At 52.9% G+C, this 26,566-nt stretch overlaps 1 protein-coding gene across 4 annotated transcripts in view; it reads right to left on the reverse strand.

Moving 5' to 3' along the window:
• FERMT2 (FERM domain containing kindlin 2) overlaps positions 1-20,477 on the reverse strand; it is a 36,819-nt gene extending 16,342 nt beyond the window's left edge. For all 4 annotated transcript variants that reach the window (XM_031602324.2, XM_031602323.2, XM_031602322.2 and 1 more), the window contains exons 1-3: positions 20,351-20,477; positions 19,629-19,797; positions 9,594-9,827 (exon numbers count right to left, since the gene is read on the reverse strand). In XM_031602324.2, coding sequence (XP_031458184.1) covers positions 9,594-9,827; positions 19,629-19,797; positions 20,351-20,404 — 457 coding nt within the window. In that variant the 5' untranslated portion in view covers positions 20,405-20,477. The remainder of the gene's footprint in view (positions 1-9,593; positions 9,828-19,628; positions 19,798-20,350) is intronic.
• Between the last annotated feature and the right edge of the window lie 6,089 nt (positions 20,478-26,566).

Here is a 26,566-nt window from a genome sequence, read left to right on the forward strand (position 1 = left end):
ACTGACACAGCTTTAATCTACCCTGATTCATTATTACGACACAAACACCACCCATGGCACTGAGCTCCCTCCCTGCACCCACTCCCAGCTGGTGTCACCACCACTCAGTGCTTCAACCATTCCTCCCAACAGACACCCAACGTGGGAATACAGACAGCTCTTCCGATTCATTCCTCTCGCCTCCAGCTTATCTCATTAAGAAAAAATCTGCTGGGATAACTGGGGTCACGAGCACAGGACGACTCGCAGCAGTGCCTAAAATGAGGAGTTCCCCTGGTATTTTGCTAGCAAGGTTTATACTCGGCTGTTTATTTATGGTGCATTAGCAACTGATGCTGCCGCTCAGCTGAAACCATTCAAAGAGGCCAAGAGAAGGGCTGCAGGCCAAGCTCTGCTCCTGAAAGCAATCTGCTGGAGACGGCCCAACGCTTGACCATCTGATTTCAAAGCGACTTTTTATAGTTCCTCAGTTGTTCGTGACGCTCTCTTCGGATTACAAAGGATGCTGTGAGTTTTCAGCAGCTGCTTCAAAGCCGCGCAGCGCCACGAGGCACAGCGCAGCATCCTTGGCATGCAAGAGCCCCTTTGTGGCTGGGCACGTTTTCCAGAGATAAATCCCAAACTTCACCCCAGCAGCCAGCTGCTGGACATGCCGTCATCTCACAGCCCTACCGAAGCCAACTGCAGGCATTTGGGCTGCAATGGGGAAAAACAAAAGTGAAGCTTGCTGTAAGTGTGCAGCACGCAGGCAGTGAGCGAGCACCGCTGTCTGCAGCTCCGACCCCGGAGCCAAAGGAAAAGAAAAAAAAGAAAAGCAACTTTGAGCATTTTTCTGGTTGTGCTTCTCAATCTTTCAGTAAACTATTGGCGGAAAAAAAAAAAAAAAAGCAAAAGCTTGACACTGCTTGTGATTAATAAGTTTACAAAGGCTCCTCAAGCGTGTTTTGAATAGAGACAGGCTTGGCAGATGCGGTGTTTAGTTACTGTAGCTAAAGCAGAGATTGTCCAGGGTATAAGGGCTTGCAGATGGTGGTGCTCCAGTTAGTTGGAAAGCAGGACAGGGAGCTGCTCGGGGCACCAGCCCGTTCTCTGGCCATAAAAACAAGAGATACGTCTTCAAAGCAGTGTGAAAAACTGGAAATCCAACGGAAGGTCCGTGCTGTTGGGAAGGTCATGCTGTGCCTGCAGACATCTCCCCGGATGGGGACTCCAGCCCCAAAGCCACGCAGACCCCATCCACATCTCCTCCCATTTCAGCTCCCCCTGAGGGTCCTGCAGTGCTGCAGTGCTGACCTCCGAGCGGCGCAATGTTTGCTCTCCAATTTCTGCTTTTGTTACCATCTGCCGGGACTGTGTTTGCTTAAAGAGAGACTCCTTTTCTGTACACACAAGACAGATGGTACTGGCGAAGTCTGCTTGAAATTACTGTAAATGATGATGATCCATTTAGCATTTCAATTTCTGCATATTGTGCAAGCGTGTGAAATCTCAGCTATTCCCTCAGCGGCGCGGCTGGAAGCAGCCCATCCTGCTGGGTGCTGCCTATGGAGATCCCATCCGTGTCTGCGCTGTGCTGATGCAGACAAACTCTTGGCCTTTCATTCCTGTGGAATCTCTCGTGTGCTCCAGCCCAAGCACAGCCCTGCCGGCCCAGCTGTGCCCATTTATCTCCTGCCCAGAGATGAGCAGCAGAGCTGGGATGAAAAATCCCCCTTCCCCGCAGAACGGTGCACTGACTGCTCCTGGAAAACTGGCTTTGAAGGAAAGTAAAATTCCAAATTTACACCATTTTTGGATCAAATCCTTCAAGCAAACCGCGCAGCTGCTGCATCTTAACACCAAGGTGCATTGCAGCCGTGGGAAAGCAGAGGCAGGAGCAAAACCCACGCGTTTGGCACAGAAAAAGGATTTTGCTCCTCTGTCTCCATCCAAGATGGCATCACCCAGTTGAAGCAGCGTCTCAGGATACATCAGCTTCCCCCAAACTTAAAATTATGGGAAATCACACTGCTTAGAATCGCAGAATCATTAGGGTTGGAAAAGACCTCTGCTATCATCTAGTCCAGCCATCCACCTACCACCAGTGCTGTCCACTGCAACACAGCCAGTATCCAGTTCTGATATGCCAAGAGATCAAACCCTCCAAAGAAGTGACCGTTCCCTTTTCCACCCCAATTCTGGCTGCCTACAATCCATACAGCTGGTTAGCCTTGCTCTTGAAACACTGAAAAAACTCCATCATTTTCCTTGCAGCACACGCAACATTTAGGGGAAATCCTCACTTTAATGCTCATCCAGTTGCCCTCAGCTAGGAAACGTGTTTTGAAGTGGGATATTTCTGCACTGGATAACCAATGCCTCGAACCAATGACTCATAAAAATGACAGCCTCTGCACTCCAACATGACGATTCCTAGAGAAACGAGACCTCAGAACCCACAGCCCTCCCATTTCAGATTTCAAACTACATTTTTTGGGGAGGGAATCAGCAAATTCTGTCTGACGCCGTAAGTTGACAGAACCAAGTATTATCCTTATCTTTAACTCATTCAAGATAAAGCTCTGCAAAACAAACCCAAGGCAATAAAAAAATAAAAGGCAGCGCATAGCACTGGGAACGCCTGCAGATAAGAGCGTGGCTGTACTGCAGGGCTGCAGCATCTGACCATGGAGCTCCTCACCCATAGCACATTCAGAACATTTTATTATGGGTTCTTCAGCTGCCTGGCTGCTTAAATATTTATCTGGGCCAAAGCCAAGCTCTGCGTTACAGTCGTGGGCCAGCAGGTCGGTCAGGGCATCCCGTGAGCCACCTGATGTGCTGCAGAGCAAAACCAGGGCTCACCCTGGCATGGGCTCTGCCTTCCAAAATTCCATGTGGAAAACCTGAGAGCTGGATGAACGATGTGCTGCTGGAGCAGAGAAGTGCAGAACCACCTGAAAATGGTGTGCTTGGGAGCCCTGATCGTGGAATCATAGAATTACTGACGTTGGAAATGATTCCCCAAGCCCAATCCCAGCCCACCAATGCCCACTGCCCACATCCCTCAGTGCCACACCTCCACGGCTCTGGAGCACCTCCAGGGATGGGGACTCCCACACCCAAGTGCAGGACTCAGCTCTTTGTCTTGTTGAACCTCATCCCATTGGCCTCAGCACATTGACAGCCCATCCAGATCCCTTTGTGGAGCCTTCCCACCCTCAGCCAGATTGACACTTTCTAACAGCTTGCTGTCACCAGCCAAATTACTGATGCTGAGTGGTGCCCAGAGCCGAAACCAGGTTGCACTGGAGGTGCCCATGAGGAGGAAGAGGAAGGGGACAGCACTGATGGAACCCAGCAGCAGTGTAAGGCGAATAAGAAAGGAGAGACAGGAGGAGCCAAACGCTGTATGTTTGGATGGTTTTTCCATGAGTGGGATGAAATCCCCAGCCTCCAGTTATCCGGATGCCTTTTGGAGCCCAGACAGCACTTTGAGCCTTTCCCTGAAGTTGCTGAAGTCAAATTAAACTCATTCGATTAAGCGCCACAAAGAAGAGAATAAATCCACTTAGAGCCTCTGCATCGGGCCATAAAGAGAGAACAGTCCTGGAGCAGGCACAGAGCTGGGCTGCCAGCAGCTCCTCATGGCTTTGGGATGGACGTCTATTTAAAGGGGCTCTGTCAACAGAAGAGTAAGGATGAAAAAATCCACTGACTCACACGGTGACATGCAGCCTGACGCTGCTCCACAGCAGAATGGGGACAGGGATGGGGGGGAGAAACGGGGGGAGGGAAGAGTTTGTTCCATTTTGGTCACTTTGGGACTACGTGTCGTTATTTTGGTCCTGGGGTGCATTCAGACTCTGTGTGAACACACAGCAGATATGTACAGGAGAGCACTAAAAAGAGTGAAAAAATGAAGAAGTTGGCAGCGGCACACTGGGCTTTGGCGATTTAAAAAGCTGAGTCCACTGCAATTTGGCAGGCTCTCTAAATGGTAAGATTTCCTTCCACACCCATCCCCTGGACATATTTAGAAATAGCTGTGCTACTGCCAAACCTCTGCTGGCGGTAGCAGAAGGCAGCAGCAAACTCTGCCCAGGGGCAGGGATGGGAGCCATGGCTCTGAGCATCCCTGTGGTGCTGCCCAGCATCCCAGCACTGTGCTGGGGGAGGGCTGCTTCCCCCAGCTGCTTGAGTGCAAAACCCTGCATTGGTCCCAATATTTTAGGAGAAATGCTGCTTTGTTTTCGAGCTGGGCATAAAGGAAGAAAAAAACAACTGAAATCCTAAAATCACGGCATGGGTCAGGTTGGAAGGGATTCCGTGATCATCCAGTCCAGCTGGGTGCCCCCCCAGCTCATCCACCTCATCTGTGGCCTCAGGCACCTCCAGGGATGGTGCACCCCCAGCTATGGGCAGAGGGGTGGCTGTCCCACATCCTCAGCTCTGCCCCGTGGCTTTCCCAAGGCAGCCAGCAGCACGCCACGTGCAAATGGGGCTGGGCAGAGCCCCGGGAGGACCAACGGGCTTCGCTTTTGCAGAAATAGCAGCTTTTTATAGAAGTTTTTTTGGCATCCGAGGGCGTGGAAATATTACAAATACTTCAGAAGGCAGAGGACATTCTGTACTGGGGGAGAGACCGTTTATAAAGAGAAGCAAAAAAAAAAAAAAAAAAGGTAGGGTCATATTCAGTGTCTAGACAGCCTGGGGGTGACACCTCACCCAGCTCACACCGTGCTGCTCCCAAATGCCACCAGCAGCACGTCTCAGGTTGCAGGCAATGGCTGGGACAAGCAGGGCACATCAGCTGTCACTCATCATAGAATGGCCTGGGTTGCAAAGGCCCACAGTGCTCATCCAGTTCCAACCCCCTGCTGTGTGCAGGTCACCAACCAGCAGCCCAGGCTGCCCAGAGCCACATCCAGCCTGGGATGATCTGATCATGATCTCCATCTGGACACTGAGCCATTCACCACCTCCCTCCGAGGTACGAACTCACAAGCAGTGAAGAAGATGAGGAAGAACCTGAGAAGGAGAGCAGCTTTTACCCACCATCACAACTCCCCCTTTCTGGGACGCCTGCAGCACTGCTGGGGCAGGAAATGCAGAGGCATGGGAAAAAAGCCTTCCTGCTTGCAGCTCTGTTTGCTTTTCCTCTCCCACGTGCCCAGCAGCAGCAGTGCATCCTGCCTGCAGCCCATCGCTGCTCCCAGGATACAGGGAGAGAACCTACAGAGCAGCACAGGGAGCCCACAGGGAAACAGCTTAAGAAAAAAGCAGATGGAAAGCATCACCTCTAATCACACAGCGATGGTGCGATGGCGAAGAGCCATCTGCAGTTTCTGTCTGTCTGCAGTTTCATGGCATGATTCTCAGCAGCAGCTGGTTGGAGAAGACCTCCGAGATGCCCAACCCCAATCACTCCACCCTGCCCACTGCCCACATCCCTCAGTGCCACATCTGGAACACCTCCAGGGACGGTGACCCCACCACTGCTGGGCAGCTGTGCCACTGCAGCACTGCTTTTTCAGAGAAGGAGTGTTTCCTAACATCCAACCTGACCCTCCCCTGGTACAACGTGAGGCCATCACCTCTCATCCTATCGCTGTCACATGGGAGAAGAGGCTGATCCCCACCTTGCTACCACCTCCTTTCAGGCAGCTGTAGAGAGTTATAGAAAATTTCCATCACTGGGCTCTTGTTGTTCTGGAGGCTTGGGGTTCCTAACCAGGCAATGGTAGTTTGGGGTGTCACAGGAAAGAGAAGCCCAGGGCGACCATCAATGGACTGCAGAATGCTCTGCAGTTCCTTCACCATGGGGACACCAAGCAGGGAGCAGGGCTTCATCTGCTCTGAGCTCCATGTGATCGGTGGGTCAGAACTGGCCTGGGGAGCTGCTCAAGTGGGAGCAAAGCCATTTCACCGCAGTGATGGGAGCCTGCAAACAGATCTGGGAGCTCCAAGTACAGCTCAAAGCTGTACTTTGATTCTGGGTCACAGCTGAGCCTGGAAGGAAGAGCTTCAAAGCTGCCCCTGCTCAAGTCCCTTTCCTAACATCCAGCCTGAACCTCCCCTTGCAGTTCGCCCCATACCAATCAGCTGCTGATATGCAGCATGCTGAATTGCACTCACATGCTTTCTAGGTTGTCTGCTGGGCAGGAAAAGCCTCCCCTGCAGTGCAGCGATGGGGCAGGGACACACAGGGCACCCATAAGCAGCACCACATCCCCATCCCTCAGCAATCCCTGAACCGAAAAAGGGAACTTTTACTTTCTCTTTCTGTGGTTTCTGACTGCAGACCAAAGCCTGCCCTCCCAGCAGGCACACAGCCAGGCCCAGCACCGGGCTGCTCTCTCCAGCCTCCTCCCATCCCAGTGCCCTCCCCACCGGCTTCAGGGGGAACACAGGGGCTGTTCCATTGGGAATGAGATTGCTTTTTCCGGCTTCACACGACCTCCACAGACACTGGGGGACGTGTGAGCAGCTCTAGAATCCTCCCACATCCACCCCCGGGATCCCCAGAGGTGAGCTTTGCTCTCTGAGACCATTTCCATCTGCAGATCAGGGGCTCTGAAAAGAAATCCCACTGGTGACATGCTGTATTCCAGGAGGCAGCAGCAATAATGCTCCCATTTTAATTAAGAGAGATGCAGAACAGAAGCAACCTCACTGGCCAGTCCCAATGGGCCAGCTCTGCAGTGGAGGCTGCTCTGCCTTGCCACGTCCCCTCCACACCATTTCACACAGCTCAGACAGCATTCATCATCTGCTGTAACACCAATTCCCCTTTTGCAGCCTGTGACGGAAATGCAAATCTCAGGCACCACACTGGAGCAAAGCCATTTCAAGGACCGAAGGACACTGGGCAGAAACACTCTGCAGATGTCAGCCTCCTTCCTTCCTTCCCCATCGCTCTCTGATTTGAGACCAATTGCAGAACAAAAGCTAGGGCAGCATCCTTGTCCTGTGCTATGGCACTGCATGGAATCACCAAGAACCACAGACTCACTTTCACCCAGAGGGTGGTGAGGCACTGGCACAGGTTGCCCAAGGAGGCTGTGGATGCCCCATCCCTGCAGGCATTCAAGGCCAGGCTGGATGTGGCTCTGGGCAGCCTGGGCTGCTGGTTGGCGACCTGCACACAGCAGGGGGTTGGAACTGGGTGAGCACTGTGGGCCTTTGCAACCCAGGCTGTTCTATCATTCTACAATTAAGGCTGGAAAAGGCCGCTAAGATCACTGAGTCCAACTGTAAGTACACCATATGTGCCACAGCTCTCCAGCACAAACATCCCTCCTCCATCCTCCTTCCCAGGCTTTCTCTGCCCAGCAGCAGCCTGTATCTAATGTCTGTTGTGAGCAGCCTCCGTGGGCTGCCAAACACAGGCACAGCAAACAGCATTGCACAATTTGAGGAATTCCCAATCTTTTGGGTTGAATTCTCAATCTTTTGGGTCGTTAACTCTAAATCTTGGCATATCCTGTAATTTATAGGCAAAATAAGCAAAGGCACAACCTAAATAACATACGCAAGCGTGATCCTGCTTGCTTATGGAGCATTGTAGAGCTACAACCAGCTAGAGTGCTGGCGACACAAGGAATTACTTCCAATTACTCCTTAATCATGCCATATGTTAAAATTAGTGAAGTATGTAATTAGATGCTCTGGGGGCAAAGACAGCAAACAGATCCAAGCTACGAGTGACTCACAAACACAATTTTCTCCGCTGAGCATTGGTTCAGGCAGGCCGCAGCAGACTGTAATTTAAGAAATGAAGGGATTTTCAGAGAAAAGAGCTATGTTAGAGCAGGGATTACCTCTTTCCCATTCTACCTTGAAATATGTGCTTGGTTTTCCTGAGGGAGGCAATTAGGAAACATTTCTTCTCTGAAAGAGCGGCGCTGCAGTGGCACAGCTGCCCACGGAGTGGTGGGGTCACTGTCCATGGAGGTGATGCAGAGCCATGGGGATGTGGGCAATGGGCACGGTGGGGTGGGCTGGGAATCATGGAGGTCTTCTCCAAGCTATGATTTTATGTCTATGTATCCATATGAATTCCATAGATATCTATCATATATATGTATATCTGTACATATAACCAGATAGAAAGGTGTCCACACATCTCCATGAAGAGCCTCCAGTCCCATCTTCCCATTCTGAACGCTGAGCTCCGCCGAACATCTGGCTTCCAGTACACACCAGCAGAAGGGCTAAACAAGATGCAACCCCCACATTCAGCCTCACAGCTCCCATCTGCCATCAAACAGCTTGGGTTTGAGCCAAACCCTTCTTTTGTTCCTTCCCCACCACCAGGTACCCCAGCACCTGGCAGAAACACCCACGACAGATGTCAGAGCGCTCCCTGTGCTGCTCACTGCAGCTCTCTGAGCAGATTTCCCCTCTTTGCACATCTTTAAATATTAGTGTTATCCTCCTGCTTTGCTCATAAATACGCAGGGAGGCCTGGAGTTAAATCAAGAGCTGCTTCAGGCCCATGTAAGGTTCTGGCTGCTCTGTGCTCTCGTTACGTGATTAACTCCAGCAGAATTTCCCAACATGACTCACTGCTAGATTCAGCAGCAGCAAAGCAGACGTTCATGGCCTCACTGTCTAGCAAGGTATTGGAAATGGCAATAGGAGATGCAATGGGAGATGGGGGTGGGATGCTAAATCTGCTTGGAAATAACACTGCCTAAGCTTTTCCCGTTTTAAGGAGAGTTTTCCCAATATTTATCAAAATGAAACTCAGAAAAAGACAATCCAAAACAACCCCAAAACTCAACCAAACCCAAAACAGGAAAGAAATAGCACAGAGCCCTCTCAAGACTCATCACCAGCTATATATACACCAGCTCAGCGGGTGTCATAACAGCTCCCTTCCAGCTTCCTGCTCACACAACTGGGTCAGCCAAGAGTAACCAGAGCTGCTCTAGAAGAGCAGAAATAGATTTACTACGGCAGCGTGGGCATTGCTGGGTCCCTCTGAGCTGAGTGACCATGGCCCACGTTGCAGGGAGGGAATAAGAAACGTGGGAAGATGAGTAAAAAGCAGTGCAAGTCCTGGGCAAACACTGCACATCTGGTATAGCAAATGATCCACCCCTCATGGGGCTTCTTACTGAAGGAAATCAGGGAGGAAGGAGGGAGAATCAGCTGCTTCCTTCCACCAGACAGTTTTATAGCAGAGCATCATCACTTAATCTCTAATACCATTTTCTCCTAGAAGAAGACCTGGGGATCTGGCAGACTTCCTATTGCAGGGTTTGTTCTTCATCTAGCGCCTATGTTTGCAAAAATACAAATAGAAATCACAACCCAGCACCAATAACCACCAGGGTGCTGCAGGCTGCTGCTGCCCTGCCCAGTGCAACACTGCGAGCAGCTCTGTTGTGAAAGCAGCACTCAGCATGGAAACCTCACCCCTCTGTGGGTTACATCTGCAGCTCTGCAGGCATTAACACACAGAAAATGAGAACTGAGAGGCAAAATGAGCAGGCACTTGGGCTGCTCGATCCCCGGCTTGGGTGTTGAGTGCTTGAAGGTGGAAGTTAGCAGTGATTTAATGAGTTCTATTGCACAAGAGCACAAATGGAAGACAAGGTACTCACTGAAGGTTTTGCAGATGTCGGAAACCGCCTTGAAGACTCTGTCGGAGAAGTTGACCTTCACCTTCACATACTTCATGTTGGGCAGCTGCAGGCGGAGCAGTTTGTGCTGCGGTGTGAACTGCAGCTTGGCGTCAGCCTGGATCCCATACTTGTCCAACGTCCAGTGTGTTTTGAGGAGCCACGTCTTCTTCTTTTCCCACCAGAGCGCGTGGTCCGACCAGTCCTTCTTGACATCTGCAACAAACGCATCATTCATCCCTTGAAACCAAGACCAGAATTAACCTTCAGAAGTCAGAAATAATTGCTTGCGCTCCATAGCAGCCACCTCGGAGGTGAGCTTTTCGCTCAGGGATGAGTTGTTTGCTATGGGATGTGCCAATGGGTCTGGGAGTTGTTTGCTATGGGATGTCACTGCTTCCTCATCACAAAATCACAGAATGGCCCGGGTTGGAAGGGATCTCAGGGATCATGAAGCTCCAACCCCCCACCACACGCAGGGCCACCAACCTCCACATCTCACAGCAGCCCAGGCTGCCCAGGGCCCCATCCAACCTGGCCTTGAACACCTCCAGGGATGGACGGGGCATCCACAGCCTCTCTGGGCAGCTGTTCCAGCACCTCACCGCTCTCACAGCAAACAACTTCCCCCTGACATCCAACTGAAATCTGCCCTCCCTCAACTTCAAACCATTTCCCCTTGTCCTGCTGTTATCTACCCTTTCCAAGAGTTGACTCCCCTCCTGTCTGTAGGCTCCCTTTAGGTATTGAAAGGCTGCAATGAGGTCACCCTGCAGCCTTCTCTTCTCCATGCTGAACAAGCCCAGCTCCCTCAGCCTGTCTTTGTAGGCTGCCCTCTGATCATTTTTGTGGCCCTCCTCTGGACCCTTTCCAACAGCTCCCTTCAGCTGTCACTTCCACCAATGCAAAAAAAAAAAAAAAAAAAAAAAAGGCTGTTCTCTGCACATCATGCAGCATTTAGGACAACCAGATCCCTTCCACCCCACGCCACCCTACGATTCTACCACTGGCCCAGAAATGGGGTAGGCAGGAGGAAAAGCAGTGAGGAGAGCCACACTGGGTCCATGTGGTCCCAGCTGATGGGACACCACGGGGCTCATGGCCAACTCCTCGCGTTCCCAGGAGGGATTTTCACTTTACTGTTTGGTCTCAGCTGTTGGCTTGCCCTCTCCCCACAGCCATGCTACCCAAAGGTGAGCCCAGCCACGTCCACGTGCACAGAAAACAGAACTAAACAAAATTAAGCGAAATTAAACAAGCTTCCTGCCAAGTCTTGCAGTCCCTCCAAATGAAACTGGAAAACTGCCAGATGTGACTCAAAGGAATGAAGTGGACTCGATCCTCGTGGGTCCCTTCCAACTTGGGATATTCTATGATCCAAAGCGGGAGCTGCATTTTGCAAAGCTCTCCTTGGGCTCAGAACCTCTGAAACCACCGAGGTGCATCAACAGCCATACGGGGAACCAAAGCCCTCCTCCCAAAGGGAAACCCAAACGTCGCTGCAGGACATCACATGGGCAGGTGGAGGAGAACCCCAAGAGGATGCAGGATGCCACGGACACACTTCTGCCCTCGGAATGGGGTTAGCAGGAAGTTTTGAGCTTATGGATTTTGTAGGATTACTTTAATTTCTGCAGTAAAAAAGAGGTTTAAAGCCAAGGTACTTTCTGGGTCAAACCCTGGTGTGACACTAAGCTTTCTGCCCCAGACCCTCCTGTGACCTTGGACTCCACATAGGAGCCACCAGCTGTCACCCATTGCCATTGCCACTCCGTGGCCGCCAGCCCACACCTAAAGCCCTGCAGCATGGGATGACAAATGGGGTTTTTGGTCCCTGTCTCTTTTTCCTTTTAATCTGTGACCAAACAGCATCATGACACAGCCAGAAAGTAGAAATGCTAAGCTGGACATTTCAGCAGCTTTATACAATCAAATTAAACAAAACCAAATATAGAAAAGCATGCAAACTTGCACAAGCCTTGGCTACTCTCAGAAAAATCTGAGAAATCATTACAATGGACTTTGGTAAGGAGGTCCAACTTGTGCCCGGCTGGAAGCTCAACAGGTTGGCACTGAAGTCTGGGGGGGGCTGGGGGAGGAACAAAAAAAGCATTTTGAATCAGTAACACTTCTGTGTAACAGGGCACAGGAGGGGATTTGGGTTCTCGCTGCAGATTAACCTCTCAGGCATGGCATGCACAGCCTGAGAGCAATTAATGCTTTGGGTTAATGGTGAGATGGCCAGGGAGCAGCTGCACAAAAAGGAGCCTTGGAAATGGCTAGCAGCAAGCTGAGGGCTGAACACTGAGCTGTGATTTCCTTGGGGCTGGGCTCAATGAGGGGTTGGAACTAGATGAGCCTTAAGGTCCCTTCCAACCTAAGCCACCCTGCGATCCCAATGGGTGCCTTCCAATTCCATTGGCATGTTTCCATGGCCAATAGTTTCCAGCTGGGATTCACGCAGCAGAAAATAACAAGGGATGCTCCAAGTTCACCTGCTCCAGGGAGGCCAGAAGGACCCGTGGGGATCTCCAGCCCTGCAGCAGCTCCTTGGCACTCACACACCAGACCCCGGTGTCACATCAACCCTGCCTGTGCCTCCTTCTTTTGGGATATGCCCTGTCCTCCATGGGCCCTCCTGCTGCAGGACCTCCTCCTCGCCAACAGCCAACCACACAGGGCTGAGATGTGGGTTGGGAAGGAATTAAAAGCTCCTGCACAAGCTCAAGGAGTTTGTTATGCACTGTATCTATCGATACATACAGTAGATCTATCTATATATATACAGACCCATATACATATATATATACAAAGATATAGCTTGGTATGTATGCAAGATACATAATATAGATATAAAATATATAAATAATATAAAATGTATCAATATTCCATATAGTAAGTAATCACGTATCCAAAATATACATTATATATACACACTGATAGCATGCACACACACATACACATCTATACATATCATCTACATGTGACTATTTTCAAATACTGACCACTCATACATATATCTCCATATGGGTAAGCACAGTGTGTGTGCATATATACGTATCTTCATGTTTAGCCATATCCAAACACACACATTTACCCATAGAGTGGGCATGGTAGTGATGGGCTGATGGTTGGACTGGATGATCTTAGTGGTCTTCTCCAATGTTAATGACTCTATGATTCTCTATATACACACACATGTATATGTCTGTGTGTGTGTGCTCAAGTGGAAGGGCTCAGGCTGTGATTTGGTTTCAGTCCTTTATGTATGCCCAGTTTATGTATATAACTGTGTGTGTATATGTGATATACATATATATGTCACACACATATATGTATTTATCACATATATGCTACGGATACACACACAGTATATTTGCCTACATGTATATACATTCTCTCTCTTGGTAAATGCACACACATGTGTACAGCTCTGTATATACACACATGACCATGCACACACACATCCATCTATTGATCCCAATGGGGTGGGACCTGCCAGCACCACCCCCTGCTCGTGCTGACCTCTGTACACCCAGATTCCTTTGAACATGCCAAAGCCACTCCTTCTTGGACAATCATGGAAAAAAAATGCAGAAAATGAGCTGTTTCCATTTATCTGGGGCCAGGCTGAAGGTGGGTTCTGCTGGGTGATGGGGTCAGGAATGATCTATTTGTTGGTGTGGTTTGGGGCACTAAGGAGCGTACACTGGGGCTTTAAATGGGAAAGGATCAAAGAAAAAAATCCTTCTGCCCTTTGGTAATGAGACCTGAAAAATCATACTTCGCAGCACACAGAGACAAACAGCCTCTAAAAACCATTACCAGCCCGCTGCAATGGGCTGCAATCAGCAACATGATGCTCCTAGTACTCCTAAGATTTAATAAGGGGTTTTAATCTCGTGCCCTGTATGAGGCCAGCTATGAGAAACCATTGAACTGCTTGATCTTAAAGGTCTTTTCCAACCTTTGTGGTTCTACGAATGGTTCTGTGAATGGCTCATAGAACCTCAAAGATTGGAAAAAACCTCTAAGATCATCAAGTCCAACAGCTGACCCATCACCACCACGTGCAATAACCGTGCCCCTAAAATGCAATGCAGGGTGCAATGCAAGGCACAGCTGCCTGACACATCCTTGCTCAGGATGATCACTGACTGATGGTCACTCTGCAGAACCCAGGCAGCACCCCCAGCAAGGACAAAGACTTGCAGGCATGGAAGTGGCTCCTGCTCTGCAGCAAGCTGTAGGAAGGAAGCTCTTTTCAGCATTAATAGGATTACTCAGCTAGCACTTGGCAATGTGATTCATTACGGTGCCACTTGCACTGCTGCACATATATCCCTCCTGCTCCAGCTGCAACCACTTCCCCAGTCTACAACTGGCCCTACAAACGCCGCTGTGACCCCAACACCCACATTTTCCGAAGGGAGAGAATGAAGGAAAGCCAAAGGTGGGGTTTTCTTTTTAATGAGTTTTTTGAGCAGGGTTCATGCCCTGATGTAGCAGGGTGCTGCCCCCATACACCCCATCCAGCAGCACAGCAGCAGAGCTGGGGCGGATGGGACCGGGAGCAATGGAAGGAAACTTGATTACAGAGGGGCTGGTGTGATTAAAGCACTGCCCAGATACACAGCAGAAGGATGGATGGAAGGAAGGAAGGAAGGAAAAGCACTTCTGCAGGGAGCCTCCAGCTGCCATGACTGCGCATCCCTCCATCCCCATGCACTGCAGCATCAAGTAACAGTGATGGGACAACAGGGAATGGCTTTAAACTAAAAGAAGGGAGATTAAGGTTAAGTGTTAGGGGGGAATTTTTTTGACAGTGAGTGCGGGGAGGAGGTGGCACTGCTGCCTGCAGAGCTGTGGGTGCTCCATGCCTAGAGGTGCAACCCTGGCTCATGCCCAGCGACCGTGCAAGCTGTGCCAGGAGGCACTGCAGATGATAGCAGCAGGAGGACGTTGTGCAGGATGCATGCAGCAGGCAGATAACGCAGGGCTGAGCAGGCAGCCCGCACCCCAGCACCTCATTCTGCTCAGCACCTCATTCCTCTGGTAACAGCTGCACCCCTGCAAAGCCAGCTCTGCAACTGCTGCAGCACCCCGGCAGCCTTTCTATAAAACCCCACCACCAAATCACCCCCCCAGTGCCCAAACTGTGGGCTCACAGCAGCTGTGCAATCGCTGATGTTGCAATGAGCCAAGCATGCAGTGCAAGCACTCCCTGTGCTCTTTCCCAACTCAGCAAACACTCCCTGCATCCAGAACTCCACGGCAGTGCCACACACCCTACCCACCCCCCCCAACCCCACCTCAGAAACAGAAGAGTGAAGGTGAAAGCCCAACACCATCACAGGTTGCACCAGGAACCGCCCAAAGAGGCTGTGGATGCCCCATCCCTGCAGGCATTCAAGGCCAGGCTGGATGTGGCTCTGGGCAGCCTGGGCTGCTGGTTGGCGACCTGCACACAGCAGGGGGTTGGAGCTGGATGAGCACTGTGGGCCTTTGCAACCCAGGGCATCCCGTGATTCTATGAATCCCTATGTGCATGCTGGGAAGCTGATGGCCCGCTATTGCCTTAAGGCCATCCTGGAGCACAGATCCCTTCCCCAAAACCCGACCCACTCCCCACCTCAGCACCATCCCTCCATGCAGTAACCACGTCCTCCTGGCCCTGCTTGGCTTCTTCTTGCAAGAAAGTCCCCCCATTCAGCAATCTGGGAGGTTCCTGGTTTGCATTTTGCAATGTTTCGGAGAGGATCCCTCTGGAAATTCCCACCCGGAGGCAGTCAGCTCTTTATCCATCCCTTTAAATACTAAGGAGCGACTCACACACAGCCGACATCACACAAAACACAGTCAGACTCAATGCAGAACTCCGCGTTCAGAGCCCGATGGAGGAGGGTGGGGAAAAGGAAAGGACGGCCGCCGCCAGGAACAAACACAGCAGATGAAACCAAGGGAAGGGTGTGAGCCGTGCTCCCCCAGCCCCATCCCACACTTTGTGCCACAGCCGACCGCGCGCCCAGAGGAAGCCGCCGATCTCGGCTGGTCTGAGCTGCAAACTCAACAATTTCCTGTCTGTGGTCACCAACAATTCGGGCACTGCTACCCCCCAGCATCCCCAGCCGGGATGGAAGGGAACCGCATCCAGCATCGCCGCAGACGGGTTCTGCCTCCAGGATGGCTGCTTCCCCACCGCCTTCACGTGCAGCTGTACAGACAAAGAACAAACACAGCCGACGGAGAGGAAGTTACGGCAAAACCAGATTGTTTCATTTCGTTTTTGATTTTTTGGGAGAGGCTTCCAAAGACTCATCGCCGCTTGGGATGGGAGCACGCATCACCGGGAGCTGCCAGCTTACGTACAGCTCCCGGCTGCCCCCGCCCCCAAGTCCTGCTTGCTGGCTGCACTGACGCCAACAAAGAGGACTTTATGTCAGCTGCAGCCCCGCGATCCGCTGCGTGCCTACGCAGGAGCTTCCTGGAGCCAGGGGCTGATGTACAGCACGCAGCCTGCATGGGTCCTCCAATCACCAGCGACGTGCGTGTTCCACTTCAGTGCTGTTACAGATGTGTTGTTCCAGGGACAAGGACTCGGAGTGGAGATATCAACCACGTGCTGATAGCAAAACACAGAGCGATACGAAACCCCACCGAGAGCTGGGATGCTGCTGGGTACCCCACGAGATGCTCCTGCCCCACAGCAGCCCAGCACTGGCACCAGCACCATGCCCACATCCCAGCCCAGCTGCTAACGAGCCCGGCGTGACGATGTGGGTCAGCACCAGGTGCTTGAGAATCACAGGATGCCCTGGGTTGCAAAGGCCCACAGTGCTCACCCAGTTCCAACCCCCTGCTGTGTGCAGGTCACCAACCAGCAGCCCAGGCTGCCCAGAGCCACATCCAGCCTGGCCTTGAATGCCTGCAGGGATGGGGCATCCACAGCCTCCTTGGGCAACCTGTTCCAGTGCCTCACCACCTCTGGCTGAAAAACTTCCTCCTCATATCCAACCTAAACCTCCCCGGTCTCAGTTTAAAACCATTCCCCCAGGCACATGCAGGCTGAAACCAGCAGAAGAAAGAGCTCTCCATGCTCTATGTCAACCAAAAACCCCAGATTTGTGTGCATCAGCCCTCGTGCCCAGGTGAGATCCTGCCCTCCCACAGGGGCGCACCATGAGGACACAACAGAAGAGCTGAGAGAGGATGGCAGAGCTGGAATCTGCTGCCCAAATCCTTCCAAGAGCCCTGACTGACCACAGCATGAGGCCTTTGAGCAGCTGGGGTCCCACCCCACCATTGGATGGCACCAGCGCCCTTCGGTCCCCCAGCCCCAGCCCAGCCAACAGCCTGTCCCCGAGCTTCCTACCTCCCCAGGAGCGTCCCACACAGCTCCTCCCAGGCACATTTCAAACAAATGAATAAATAAATGGAAGCAACATTTTGGTCGCATATGTTTAAAACAGCCTCGAGCCGACAACAACAATAACCTCTGCTCACTTCCTTCCTTCCTCCGCTCGCACTGACTTTGTAAGTCAGGCAATAGTGGCAGAATTCCTACAAGGCAGCAGCCCTGCTCGGGATTTTGGGCAAAGCCAAGCAGCTGCTGCCTTCTTCTAATGCAATCAGCTGCCTTCTGCAAATGGGCCAAGTCTGGAGTGCAGCCCGCTGTTAAAAAACTACATATAAAGATAAATACACAGAGAGAGAAGAATTCATCCCAACTTGATAGATGCCACACAGTACAGCAGCATGGGTAGGATTCATTGCACAGCTCCTATGCTGTGACCAGGATTTTGCCCCGGACCTTTATAGGTTACTAAATAAATAGTGCTGCTCTTCCAACCTCAGCACTTTTTGCCCATTTTTCTGCCGACCACATGGCACAGCTCAATTAACACAGTGCCTTAATCTGCCGGGGTGATGAATAACAGGGGAGCACGCAGGTCGCTGCAATTCACTCAGTAACCAGAATCCCCGCTTGGGGGTTTTTCCAATCGCCGTAGGTTTTAATTGCAAGCTGCTGGAGCTGCAGGGAGGGTTTATGTTCAAAGCCACCAACTGTTTTCACCAATGCGAGGGGTCCACCAGGAGGCAGCAGGGTCAGCCTGGCCCCAAATCCCCTGGGTTCAGCCTGGCCCCACATTCCATGGAAGCTCCCCAATGGAGAGCCAATGGAAGAGCCAAGCCTGGCCCACAGCAGCAGCCCCATCCATCAGCATCCCAGCCATCCACCACCGGGCATCCCGGCACTGCCAGAAACGTCAGCTTTGGGAAGTTTCCTTAAAACCCCCAGCAAAAACAGAGAGAGAGAGGGAGATCCTTCAGGAAACAATCACACTTCTTGCTTTTTTAAACACAGAGAGACATTGAGAAAGTGAACCAGCTTCGGGATGGGGGAAAGCAGTGGGAATTTGACTCATGGAACCGAGCGGCCGTGGGCTGTGCCGACAGCTGAGCACAGAGCAGCAGAATCCCATTCCCGTGCTGCTGGCATTCCTTCCCCTCAATACAATGCCTAATTTAACCAGCACGGCGTGGGGATGTCTGACGTCAGCCTCTAATTCGGGTCCCCTCGGCAGCCCCGAGCAGAGCCCTGCATCACCCAGGGGTCGGTTTTACCATTTCTAGAAAGCCATTGAGGCGGGTTGGGTTTTTTTTTTCCCCCTATTATTTTGGGGTTGTTGTTGGTTTTTTTTTGGTTGTTTTTTTTTTGCTTCCTCAAGCACTCGGCCTGGCTTCAGGCTGAGCTTTCTGCAGCCCCAGCAGAAAAATAACAGACACAAATGGGTTTTTGGAGCCAGGGCTGCCTCCAGCCGAAGACCCTTTGATCGAATGGTTGCCTCCCTTTGAGTCGACCCTATTTAAGTCCATCTCCTCCTTCCTTTAACCCCAGACAATTCACAAATGACAACCAAAGCAGGATGCTGCTCTGACAGCCATGCAAACATGTTGCATTGAATCTATGATTCTGTGATTTAAGCAGGACCCGCGGGCACGGCTGACAGCTCTGCTACTCCCACAGCCCCAGGCATGCGCCTGCAGTGCAACATTCATGTTTTATCCCAGCAATGACAGCAGCCACCCCAACACTACTGCTGGGTAAGCACACACAGACCATAGCCAGAGGCACGAAGAGCCACCTCCCCTAATGCTGACCATGCTCAGCTCTGCTCTGAGCAAACTCTGCCAATTAAATCTTTTTGTTAATCACACAACTTGCACCAAACAGCCCGAAGCAATGATGTTTGTGAGCTCCGTGCAAACCGCAGCCAGCAGGACCCAGGGTGATGGGAGTGGGTGCAGGGTGGGTGCTGCCGGGGGTCTGGGTGGAGCTCAGAGGGGTGCAGGGGCACCCTGGGGCATGCAGAGAAATGGAATGGGGCACTGGGGCGGGATGCAGGGGGACAGGCAAGGAGCAGATGCTGGATATAGGCAGGGTGCTGGTCCAGGTGCATCACAGAATACCCTGAGCTGGATGGAACCCATAAGGATCATCGGGTCCAACTCCTGATGCCAGATGTGAGAGAGGTGCTGGGTGTTGCATACGGGCAGGGTGCCGGGTGCCAAAGCAGAGCCCTGGGGCTTCATGTCAAGAGCTGAAGCACAGTATTGGGCAGAGCCCTGGGTGCGGGGTGCAGGCAGGGCGCTGGCTGCCAGGTGCTGGGTGCTAAAGCACAGAATTGGGGTGGGACGCCGGGGCAGTGCCCTGAGCGCAGGCTGGATGCTAAAGCAAAGTCCTGCTGCGGGGTGCTGAGTGCTACAGCAAAGTATTGCAGCGGGGTGCTGGGCGTTAAGGCAGAGCTTCAGGGCCGGGTGCCGAGGCGGTGCAGGCAGGGCTTCGGGTCGTAAAGCAAAGCACCGGGGCAGGGTGCTGGGACTCAAAGCCGGCTGCCGGGGCAGGGCGTCGGACGTCGGGGCAGCGGCTGCAGGCAGAGCCCCGTCTGCTAAAGCAAAGCACTGGGGCAGAGCCCCGGGGCAGGATGCTGGGGCAGGACGGCCGCCGGCACTCACCGAGCTTCTCGACGAGGCGCAGCATGACTCCCCCGATGTGGATCTCCCCGGTGACCCTCAGGGTGACGTCGCGGCCCAGGTCGGTGACATGGACGCTCAGCTCCCACGTCCCGTCGGCGTAGCAGCCGTCCGGCATGCGGATCCCGTCCAGCGCCATGGCCCCGGCCTCCTGCGCGCAGAGAGCAGCGCTCAGCGCCGGCACGGCACGGCACGGCACGGCACGGCTCGGAGCGGGGCAGGCAGGCAGGGAGGGACGGAGCCCGGGGGACGCGGGGGGGGACAGCGCGGCCGCCCCCGAACCGCTGCCTGCGGGGCCGCCGTTTGGGGGGCGGGGGGGAGAGAAGGGGCGGGCAGGGATGGGATGGGATGGGAGGAGGAGGAGGAGGAGGAGGGACGAAGGAGGAGGAGGGGGATAATTAAAGGAAAAACGACCGCCGGGCCCCTTGGCCTTTTATGGAAAAGAAGGACTGAGCGCAGCGGGGGCTGCTCCAACATCCGGGACTCGGCGCGGCTCGGAGCCGCACGGATCGGTTCGGAGCGGCTCCCGTCGGCGGCGCGGCCCCGTGCGGTGCCCTGGAGGCGGCCCCGGAGAGCGGCTCCGCTGGGGCCGGCGGAGCTCGTGGGGTTTTTCCGAGCCGGCCCGCGCTTCCAGCCTGGCTGCTGGTGGCTTTGGAATGTGTTCATCGTGTGCCGTTGGTAGAACGCAAAGACAAAAGCCTCACCTTGGCGTCGTGGTTCATGGAGCCGAGGCCGGGCGATGCGCTGCCGCCCTCCATCCCGACCGCCCGAGAGCTTAGGAAATGGGAACTGGCTGAACCGAGAGCCTGAGCCGGCACAAATACTGAAAAAAAACCCTATTATCCGCTTCCTGCAGCTCTCCACCCAATGATACATGCGTCCCGCCGAGCAACCCGGCTTCCTGACCATCCGTCATGTGTGGAGGGAGCAGGACGGAGGGCAGGATGTGGCTGGCAGTGGCACCGTGTCCCATGGAAGCCATTCCGTTGCCCGTGGCCTTGGGGACGGCACAGTCATCAGCTTCCCGTGTGCCCATCCTGTATGACTCCAGAGATGGATAATTGATAGGGCAACAAAAACCTCATGGTGAGGATGATGGGTTCCCACCACTTCTTCCCTTTTGCTGCTATGATGGGATCCCCTTTGCTATAAGCGTTAAGGTTCAGCACACAAAGAGCGTGGAGGATTCAGGCTAGCATGGCAGATGTTTGGACCAGGTGATCTCAGAGATCTTTTCCAATGTTAATCCAACTCAAATCCTCCCTGGGCCTCACTCCTGGCCAGCAGAACCACATTTCTGCCCCCAAACCTGGGAGCTGGAGCCCAGCTTGCAGGGTACCAACAGGGGAACACCAGCCCTTAACAGCAGAGCTCTCAGATCCTATCTCAGTGTTGTTCCAATGCCAAACAATAGGGCCATACACAGAAAGGGTTACTCTGTGCTCCAGCCTTTTGGCCAAGCTTCCCAGCTGATGCAATGCATCACAGCCCGTCTGTGGCCGCGTTGTTTCACTACAGCTGACTGCTGCTGGTTTCTCCTGCCCTGAGCACGGCTTGCTGCTCTGTTTCCCAGCTCTCAGGGTGTTGGTGGCCGGCAGACACCGTCCCCAGGGTCCCCATCCCATGCCGTGGGTGTGCACGGAGGCGGGCGGCCACATCACCAATGTGCTGCCGAGATTTGAGGCAAGGTCAGAAATGCACGGCGTGGGCTCATGCGTCAGAAGCAGCCAAGCATCCCGGCTCTTCCCACTGTTTGCCAGAGCTCCGTGCTCCCTCCATGCAGCCATAGCCAAATAAGGTGCCGGAGTGCACAGCCGCTTCCATCGGGACGGAGGTGATGCCTAGCAGCCCGCTGCTGTCCTTCTGCCTTTCCCAAGAAACAACTCAATGGATATAGGGATGAAGTTGCTTCTGTTAAACCCATTTTGCCTTTTTTTTTTTTTTAGAACATATTTTTAATTTTATTTCATTTTTAATGTTTAACTCTGTGCAGTCAGCTCGCTTCCCCACCTCGCCGCAGCGGAGCCGGTCAGACTGGCTCCCTCCAGGCTGAGAGAAATCTGCTCTCTGAGCTCCGCTGGGTGATGGGAGCAGGAGGAGGAGAAAAGGAGAAACATTTCCCTGGCATTTCCTCCCTGCCCACCTGGACAGCGTCCCCGTGCATCCCCATCTCCTTCAGCCTTTTGGATGTAGCCAAGGTTCTTTCCCACACGTGGTCATTTCCGAGCAGAGACAAGGTCACACTCCTGGCAAGGGAAGTGCGTTGGGTAGCTCTGCTTCCTGGTTTATTCCCAGCCACATTCATTCTTTCCTGGTTTTGCCATTTTGGAAATGTCCACGTGAAGCAGCTTTTTCATTTTTCTGAATGCGTATCGGAGTGATGGAGCTGTGTCACAGCTACATGTTGTACATAAGGAACCAGCATGTGGTGTAGGCACTGAGTTCATCAGAATCCCAGTGAGAAAAGCATGGAACATTTCTGTGTTGAAGAGAATGGATGAAACACTGGAGAAGTGGAAGCTCAGTCTTTTTAGATCCTAGAATCATACAATGGGTTGGGTTGGAAGGAACCTCAAAGACCATCTGGTTCCACCACTGCTGTGTAATGGGTGCCCCAACTCAGGCTGCCCATGGCCCATCTATGGCCTCAGGCACCTCCTGGGATGGGGCACACATCTGGGCAATGAGAGAATCGTTGTAGCAATTCCCTCTTGTAACCTTGCCAAGATGAATCAGCATCTCCATGCCTCTCCCGCAGCCATACAACTTTATTTCCTTGAGGAGACAGCTCCATCCAGGTGGGACTTGCAGATCTGCAGACTCATGTCCTCGTGTCTTCAGGATGGGCCATTCGTCCTTCCAAGGGAAATGTGATCCTGGTGCCAAGGATGGTTTAGTGGGGGGTTGTTAGAGTTAGGGTGGGATGGTTGGGTTGTGGTTGGACTCGATGATCTTTAAGGTCTTTTCCAACCTGAGCAATTCAGTGATTCTGTGATTCTGAGATTATATCCTTGCTGAAACCAGGTGCTGGAAGAGCCTCCAGTCTTAGCGGGGACACATGGCCAGATCTGCCCTCCTGATGGCTGAGGATGCTGAGACAGTCATAGCCATCGGTGTGGTCCTTTGTGCCCAAAGGTTACAAAACTCATCCCTGAGGCTAGAATATATCCTAGCTTGCAAGAGATAGCTGCTCCCACATCAGAGGCAGAGCGAGCACCTCCCTCAAGCCAAGCCAAGAGTTCATCACTCCAAACTGCCGAGCATCACCCTGCCGCACCCACGCTCAAACCACAACCCTACTGCAGGGCTCTTCCTCCTCTCTTCCTTTCCAGGAGCTGCAGGCACTTCAGTTCCCAAAATCCCGGGTGGGGAGTTTGACTTCCCAGCCTCGTCCTCCGCACTCAGCAGTTTGCAGCAGTAACCCCGCTCTCTCCTTCCCGACCTGTGTCAGGCATGAGTTTCCTGTTGACATTAATCCCTCGGCCGCCGTTTATCTTCTGTGCTTTTTCGATCCCGCGGTCACATCCCTCTGATGTTCCAGCTGCTCCTGCTGCCTGTCGCTTCCCTGGGCCCAGAAAGGAGGGAATTTGCCCCAAATCATCATCCAGATGACCCCGATGGTCGTTATATGTAGATGTTCCTGGAGCAGACTCTGACCTAAGGGTCAGATGAGCTGGAGGGGGCTGTTAGCAGAAAGCTAGGGTGCGTGGGATGGAGAATTTGGGTGAATCCTGGTAAGTTCTGCCCAAATTACTTCGCCCAGTGGCTGCAAATGCCCCTTCCAGCTCCCTCCCTGCTGCCACAGTGCACTGTGAAGGTCAGTGTAACTCATTTTGGAAAATGCTGTTTCCAGAAGGAGATCCCAGAATCCAAGCAGTAGAGCTTCTTGGCTAGAAGTGACTTTGCAAAGTGCTTTCCTGCTTTGCACTTGCCCAAGAGAAAGGCAGTAACTCCAGCCCAGATGTTCTCCCCTAATCCACGACACACCAAACCACTTTCTATTGTCCCTCCGATTTTTGGAGCTTTTGTCATTCCCATTTTGGCTTCTCTTCACCTCCAGAAAGCTCCCATTCATTTGGCCCTATGAGCACAAAGCATTGCCTTGAGGCTGAGTTCCTGCCGTGGAGCAGAGGCTCTGCTGGGCTCTGTTTGGGTTGGAGAACCCAAATGTGCCACAAATGCTCCATCAGCAGCCCCAGAGCCGGCGGCTTGGGGTGCCACGAAGAACACCTGGCACTCAAGAGGAACAAATGAGGATCACAAATAATTCATCTGATGACTCCGAGACCATTATCTACAGAGCTGGCCAGAGAGTGCAGAGCATCCATTTGGATGGCTTTTGGATGCAGCAAGGGGAGGGGGCAGGGAATATTCCCTGAATCACACCATGAATGATTCCTAGCTGCTGTTTGGGCCCTTCCAGGGTGGTTATTAGGATGGGAAGTTGAGCTGCGGGAAAACCCACCCCGTACATCTCCATCTGTGTGCTTTCAGGCTGCAGCCCCATGCCCTGCCCTGCATTTCCCGTTATCTCTGCAGCCCCAGCTCTCCCCTCCCCAACGGCCCTATGAAGCTGGCTTTGTGCCCATGGGTTTTTCCTCTGGGGCTGCTGGGAGCAGCCAGGCTGAACTCACCCTGTGTGCTGTGCTTAGGGATCCACAGCTGGAGCATCCCTGTTCTGTGTCTGTATGGAGTGGCTGGGAATCAATTGGAGTTAGCAGCAAAACCCAGCAGGAGCAACTTCATGTCCTGTTCCATCCTCATGTTTCACACAAACAGATTGATAAAATCCCCTCATCCTGGACGATGAGTTTCCCAGGGCACTGCTTGACCCCACAGCATTGCAAAAATCCCCAAAATGTGAACAAGGATTGGAAATGTAACTGCGGGAACTGGCTGGGTGATGGGGATGACTGAGATGGTTTCCTCACTGCAGAAACTGCAGTCTTGGTACTGGAGTGCTCCATGCTGGGCTGCAGCCCCAAAAACATGTTCTGGAAATGGATTTTTGCTTCACCTCCCATAGTCCCAGCTACAACAGCAGCAGCTCAGGGGGTAAATAGGGAAATCCATCCCTCTGAGGATGCTGAGAGCAAACATCCATTGCGCAAAGAGGAATAAAGGATCTGGAGCCAGGCATGCCACAGCAGCACAGTGAGCAGGGAATTGCTGAAAAGCCCCACAAGTCAGGCAAGTAGAGCAGTGGGCCCATAATTCCAACTGGCCCTATAAATCGCACCTCGCCCATAAATCCCATCCCCACCTGGGAAGAAGCTCTGCAAAGCTGGCAAATGTGGGAGGAAGAGGAGGGAAAGGAAGGCACTGAGGATGGAGCTGATGGGGTTTGGCCCCTGATGGGGTTTGGCTGCCCTTGTTCACATGCTGCTGGAGAACAAACAGCCCCGAGTGAGTGCTCTTATCACAGCACATCGTCACAGAGCTGTGAAATCAGAGCTGATAACAGGTACGGGAGTGAAAACGCTGACACCATGTGGGCATGGAGGCACTCGTGCCACCCTGGTGGAGCCCCGATGGTGCTGCTTCACCCTGCAGGAGTCACCCCAGTTTGCCACTGAGCCCATGGTGTGGGTGCATGGGGAGCAACCAGCATGTGAGCAACCAGCTGGGCATCCCTAAGTGTCCCCACGGCATCTGCATTGCTGCAGTGAGCAGCAGCCAAGCTCTGGAGCTGGATGATGCCAATGCTGGTGGTTCTGTGCTGGCTGGCATCAGTCCTCACTGGAAAGGTCAGCGCTGAGCAGGCAGTATTGCAGCTAGTGCTGGAGGAATAGAGACAGAGCTGATTGGAGTGGTGTAATAAGGCGGGTGTGATTGAATCAGGTGGACTTCGCAGAGCAGCAGAAGGGCTGGAGCGTGGGGGGAGCTCAGTGGGAATGGGCACACGGGGACATCTGGGAATTGTAGAGTCATAGGATGGAGTGGGTTGGAAGGGACCTCACAGCCCCCCCAGCCCCACCCCTGCCGTGGGCTGCGTGCCCCCCAGCTCAGGCTGCCCAGGGCCCATCCATGGTCATGGGCACCTCCAGGGATGGGGCACCTGCAGCTTCTTTGGACAGCCTGTGCCAGGGCCTCACTGCCCTCTAAGTAAAAAATTTCCTCCCCAGATTTTCCCCCAAACCTCATCAAAACACAGAATTGGGAGCTCCTAGGAGGTATGTAATCGATGAGGGAGGCTTGGAGGAATTTGGGCTGTTTGCCCTAGAGAAAGAGAGCGGTGATAACATCTTCAGGCAGATAATAGAGGGTTTGCCCAAAGCAGGAGGGATGAAGGGGTGGAAAATGCTCAGCTCCACAACAGAGAGGCAAAAAGCGATGGGGAAATCTGCTGGGGAGGGATTCAGGTGAGCCCTCGGGGGAGGCTGGAGAAGGAGTAACCCAACCAGAAGATCATTTGCTGCCCAGACAGCTGTGGTGGCCCATCCTTGGAGGTGTCTGAGGCCATGGATGGGCATCCTGAGCTGGGGGGCACCCAGCCCATGGCAGGGATGGGGCTGGGGAGCAGCGGGAGGCGAGGGGCTGTGCAGCGTGCCAGGATGCACAGCACAGAACGATCTTCCCAGGACCTCGCTTATTTTCCCATCCACACGGAAACATGGAAATGGAGAGGAGCTGAGATGTATTTTGGCTGCCCGATGTGCTTTTTCCTCCCTGGGGGTTTGTAAGCTAGATCCTGTGAAGCCATTGCTGTTTATCCTGGGCTTGCAGCCTCTAGCTCTTTATTTTGCTTGCTTTTAAATAACACCAACATCGGGCTCCACTGGGTTCTCTGAGAGATTTCTTTTCAAGGCAGAGCCCAGGAGATCTGGCTGTCACAGTGTTTTATCCAAGCACAAATGCCCCATCCCTCCTATTGGGACCGCAGTGCTGCCATCGTTCCCTTTGCTTCAGGCAGTGGAGCT

This window comes from Phasianus colchicus, chromosome 5 (assembly GCF_987193195.1).
Source record: "Phasianus colchicus chromosome 5, bPhaCol1.hap1.1, whole genome shotgun sequence".
Lineage (NCBI taxonomy): Eukaryota > Metazoa > Chordata > Aves > Galliformes > Phasianidae > Phasianus > Phasianus colchicus.